General features: G+C 39.8%; 1 protein-coding gene across 1 annotated transcript; it reads left to right on the forward strand.

Annotated features, from left to right (window-relative positions):
- Positions 1-501: 501 nt before the first annotated feature.
- LOC143628919 (uncharacterized) lies at positions 502-1,235 on the forward strand. The gene is made up of 2 exons (XM_077098362.1): positions 502-751; positions 1,063-1,235. Exons 1-2 carry the CDS (start codon positions 502-504, stop codon positions 1,233-1,235), a joined length of 423 nt encoding a protein of 140 aa, XP_076954477.1.
- Positions 1,236-5,618: the final 4,383 nt, after the last annotated feature.

Genomic DNA, 5,618 nt, shown 5'->3' on the forward strand with positions numbered 1-5,618 from the left:
AAACCCAAGAGAAATTCCGTGAGCATGAAACCTTCATGAAAAATCAGGGAGCATCGATTCAGAATCTAGAGCGGCAGATGGGAGATATAGCTAGTCGTTTAAATGAGAGGCCACCTAGGACACTTCCAGCAATACCAAGCAAAACTCAAAAGGATTCGCAAAAGCTGTGATCACTAGGAGTGGAGCAGGGGCACGTGACGAGCCCGCGATTCAGGAGGTGACTACAGATGGGGTCGTCGAGAAGCCTGTAGTCGATGGAGAGGAGCAGGTAGACGAGGAGATTCAGATGGATTCTCCGCCGGCTAAGGTGCACCAGAGGTGTAGTCCAGCAAGTACAGCACAGGCCGAAAAGCAATCCAAACCACCACTAAGAGTTTATAAGCCTAAATTGCCATATCCTGGGAGACTTCAGATGGACAGAGACGAGGACCAGAACTCTAAATTCTTAGAACTCCTTAAGAAGCTTCATCTAAACATTTGTTCCTTGAAGCACTGACTCAAATGCCTAAATGCGCCAGGTTCCTCAAGGACATTCTTACAAATAAGCAGAAGTTAGCCGAAGTCTCTTCTGTTCCTCTTAGTGTTGGATGCTCTGCCGTTTTGCAGAGCAAGTTGCCTGAAAAGATGGCCGATCCTGGGAGTTTCACGATTCTTTGCATCTTAGGCGATGATACGGTTAGTCAGGCGTTGGCCGATCTTGGAGCCAGTATTAATCTGATTCCGTATTCTGTTTTCAGCAGGCTAGGTCTGGGTGAGCCAAGGCCCACTAGGATAAGCATTCAGCTCGGGGACCGATCCATGAAATATCCGCATGGGATTGTTGAGAACATGCTCTTTCGCATTGGTAAGTTCATCTTCCCGGTGGACTTCGTTATTCTTGATATAAACGAGGATGATAGTGTTCCGCACATTCTTGGCAGACCTTTTCTTGCCAGCGCCCAGGCGTTGATTGACGTTCGTGATGGCAAACTGATTCTTCGAGTCAGGGATGAGAACATCACGTTTGACGTTCGACCATCACTTAAGCATCCCAAATCAACTGATGACTCCTATACTCCATAGATACAATCATGACTCATGTGGGGGAGTTTTTTAGAAACATCTGTGGAGGCTCCGCCTCAGACACACAGCTTCTAGATAGGGAGATTCTAGAGGTTGCCATGACTGAACAGCTTTCTGATGCTGACATCGAGTCGTCCTCACTTGATTCTAATTTATCTGCCGAGATCGTGTGAGTCGATAAAGGACCGACCTTTCGTTGAGAGTCCTCCTTCTTCCTTAGAACTTAAAGATCTACCCACTCATTTTGGAGTATGCGTTTCTGGATAAAGAGAGGAAGTTGCCAGTGATTATTGCTTTTACATTGACGGAGGGCAAGAAAATGAAGTTGTTGAAGGTGCTCATGGCGCACAAGGAAGCCATTGCTTGGAAGATTATCGACATCAAAGGTATAAACCCCTCATTTTGCACTCATAAAATCCTCATGGAGGATGATTTCAAAACCGTCGTTCAACCTCAGAGAAGGCTAAATCCGAAGATGCAAGAGGCGGTGAAGAAAGAAATTATTAAACTACTTGATGCAGGGATCATATTCCCCATTTCTAATAGCCTGGGTTAGTCCAGTTCAAGTGGTTCCTAAGAAAGATGGCATGACTGTTGTCACCAATGAGAGAAACGAGCTCAATCCCACTCAAACTGTAACTGCTTGGAGAGTCTGCATCGACTATCGCAGACTAAACGATGCCACCAGAAAAGATCACTTTCCTCATCCATTCATTGACCAGATGTTGGAGCGTTTGGCAGGTCAGTGGTACTACTGCTTCCTTGATGGTTTCTCTAGGTATTTTCAGATCCCGATAGCTCCAGATGACCAGGAGAAAACCACATTCACTTGTCCTTACGGCACGTTTGCCTATAAACATATGCCCTTCGGACTTTGTAATGCTCCAACCACATTTCAGAGATGCATGATGGTTATCTTTAATGACATGATCGAGGACTCCATGGAGGATTTCATGGACGATTTTTTGGTTTTCTGGAGTTCCTTTGACTAGTGTCTCTTTTATCTTGAAAAGATGATGTCTCGTTGCGTTGATACCAACCTAGTCCTTAACTGGGAGAAGTGTCATTTCATGGCGCGTGAGGGCATTGTCTTGGGGCATCGAATCTCGAGTGCGGGGATTGAGGCAGATCGAACCAAAATCGAAACCATCTCTAAACTCCCCTCGCCTACTTCCGTGCGATCTGTTCGAAGCTTTTTGGGCCACGCCGGATTCTACCGTCGTTTCATTAAAAGATTTCTCTAAAATCGCGAGACCTGTGACTAAGCTTCTTGAGAAGGATGCCCCATTTGTCTTTTCTGAGCACAGTATCGAGGCGTTTGATCTTTTAAAAGACAAACTCGTTAACGCCCCAATCATGGTTGCTCCCGACTGGACGTTACCATTCGAGTTGATGTGTGACGCAAGCGATTATACAGTCGGTGCCGTTCTTGGACAACGGAAGGAGAGACACTTCCATCTGATCTACTATGCGATCCGAACATTAAACGACGCTTAGGAGAACTACACCACCACCGAGAAAGAGCTGCTAGCTGTGGTGTTTGCATTCGATAAGTTTAGGTCCTATCTTGTTCTGTCCAAGACTGTTGTTTACACGGATTATGCTGTTATTTGATATCTCTTCAGCAAGAAGGATTTTATGCCTTTTCTTATCCGTTAGATTCTGCTGTTGCAAGAATTTGATATAGAGATCCGTGATAAAAAGGGGGCCGAGAATGTGGCGGCCGGTCATTTGTCACACCTAGAGAGAGCAGAAGTTTAAGATGAAGGTGTTGACTTGATGATCGTTTTCCTACCGAGTGTTTGATGTTTGTTAAGGAACATCATGCCGGTTACCCTTGATTCACCGATATCGCGAACTTTCTTGTCGATGGGTCCATTCCGAAGTAGATGTCTCACCAGCAAAAGAAGAAGTTCTTTGCTGACGTTAAGTTCTACATCTGGGATGATCCATATTTGTTTCGTATCGGTGTCGATCAGCTTGTTAGGAGATGTGTGGATGCTAAGGAGGGATGGCAGATTTTGAGCCATTGTCATGAGGGACCGACAGGTGGGCATCACGGTGCGAGCCTCACTGCGAATAAGGTATTCGATGCTGGATTTTATTAGCCATCACTGTTTAAGGATGCACACACATTTGTTAGAGGTTGTGATCGTTTTCAGCGTATCGGTAATATCTCATCCCGTAATGAGATGCCCTAGAAGTTTATTCAGGTTTGCGAGGTCTTCGATATCAGGGGTATTGATTTTATGGGCCCGTTCCCCTCATCTCTTGGGAACAAATACATACTCATGGCTGTTAATTATGCCTCAAAGTGGGTCGAGGCCAAAGCTTTACCCACAAATGACCCCAGTGAGATTTCTGAAGGCTTTTTTCTCTCGATTTGGTGTTCCGAACGCCTTAATTAGTGATCGAGGTACTCATTTTTGCAAACGCAAATGGAGAAGGCGTTGCAACAATTAATAATAGAATTCAAAACAGCTAGTAGAAATGAACAACAAGATCTTGAAATTAACACAAGTAAGAGATTATACCGTAACAGCGAGCAATCAGAGTCGTAATCGACAATTAGATGCAAATCCATAAATCCAGAGCCCTAGAAAACGTCAATTGGACTGATGAGATGAGATAAGAGAGATTGAATGATGAGAGGCGGAATTAGGTTACTTCCATGGAAGATTGAGCTTGGAATTGGGTGGAATTAGGTTACTGCCAAGGAAGATCGAATGATAAGATGAGAGGTCGATGATGAGATGAAAGAAGGTTTTGAAAAAGCCCTAAAAATTAGAAAAGTGACACTTAAAATGACACGCACTTGAAAGTGTAGCCTTTAGAAATCCATGATGGATTGAAAGATACATGGAGTTATGCTTATTACGTATGGACTAATATAGTCGGATTGAACGTGGTACAATCAAAAAATATTTTGATAAGATGGAAGATAAGTTAGATGTAATTAGCCATACTTTTATCAAAATTTTACTCTTGAAGTTCATATAATCACAGTTTACAGTGATGATGTACACATCATCGAGATAAACTGTAGAACTTTTAGAAGGAAAAATTTTGAAATGCCTAGACATGGATGTGATTATTACTCGACCTGCAGTTCGAGTGTATGTTTAATTATATGTTTACTAATCCATTAAAGTACATCTAAAAGATGTTGAGACATTTTATCAAAGACAAGATTCATTCTTTGAGTACGTTAAAGGAAATCCAACAATGCACTCTATATCATTAATTTCTTACCTGAATATGAAATATAATTAGTTCGGAAATACCACAATTAAATGCATAAGTGCATTATATCGTATTGTTAGCTATATACGATTATTATTTTCATTATTTATATGTATCGGCATGTGTCCAGCTAGGAGACATCAAAATGGATTAAAACATATATTCAGGTATAGAAGATATGCGTTTATATTTTACGGGAAAGGTTCATGTGCATTTTAATCTTAACATGAGAACGTAGGAAACGAGAAAATAAGAAACAATATCAATCTACATAAACAATGATTTATAATAACAAAGAAAAAAACCTAAAAATTACAACAAAAGAATCAAAATCAAGAACAAAATAATAACATATACTAGCAAATACTTATAACAGCAAAAGAAAAAATCTAATAATAATAACAAAATATAAATAAGCAAATACTTATAACGTCTCATGATTGAAAATTCGCAAATACGAACAAAATATAACAGCAAATACCTTTAAAAATAAACCTAATGATAACAGCAAATTAGTTCTCACCGTTCTCATGTTAAGAATAAAATGCATTTGATCATGTTTCTATCTTTTACTAACCCATTAAAACAAGTTTTGTTAGTCTTGTTGTGAAGAGAAACACAACAGGGTATCAATACAATAGTATATGGTTACGAGACGACACAATATAAGTTTTCATGTGAAGATCATGTAACATTGTTCAACTTAACAATTCGCATGTCAAGGGACGAAGACACAAATGATTGAGTACAAAAGTTTTGAAGCTTTCACAGAAGATCGATGTTTACCATTTTAACGAATATATAAATCAGGGGGACAATACGCGTTACACTCTTTTTCCTTTAGCTATGGTTTTGTCCCACTGGGTTTTCCTAGCAATGTTTTTAACGAGCCAACATCTCTAAGCATATGAAGTTGATAACCAGGGGGGTATTATGAATAATTATTATTGTGGTTATCAATACCTAATATAGATTTAGCTTTTTCTCTAAATTATCTTTTCCTATATACATATCATTGTATCTAATAATATAACACACCTAATTAATAAAATCACTCTTTTTCTTTTTACATGTCTGTCTCTTATTGTTTTGTCATTATGCTAGTTTCACAGCAAGTGACAAAGTAAGACCGTATTTAACCCTAAACTTACATATAACTTATGTCTACGTCACTTTCCCCAATTATGTGATTTTGTTTCCACATCTTTTCAGTGATGACTTTTGAAATCGAGCGTATCTTTTTGGCCATGACTTTTGAAATTGAAGCAAGTATATTATATTAATATACTATATGTTAGATAACGTAATATAAC

Source organism: Bidens hawaiensis, unplaced genomic scaffold, assembly GCF_021521415.1.
Source record: "Bidens hawaiensis isolate Kalapana, Puna unplaced genomic scaffold, B.hawaiensis_p1.1 tig00005084_1, whole genome shotgun sequence".
Lineage (NCBI taxonomy): Eukaryota > Viridiplantae > Streptophyta > Magnoliopsida > Asterales > Asteraceae > Bidens > Bidens hawaiensis.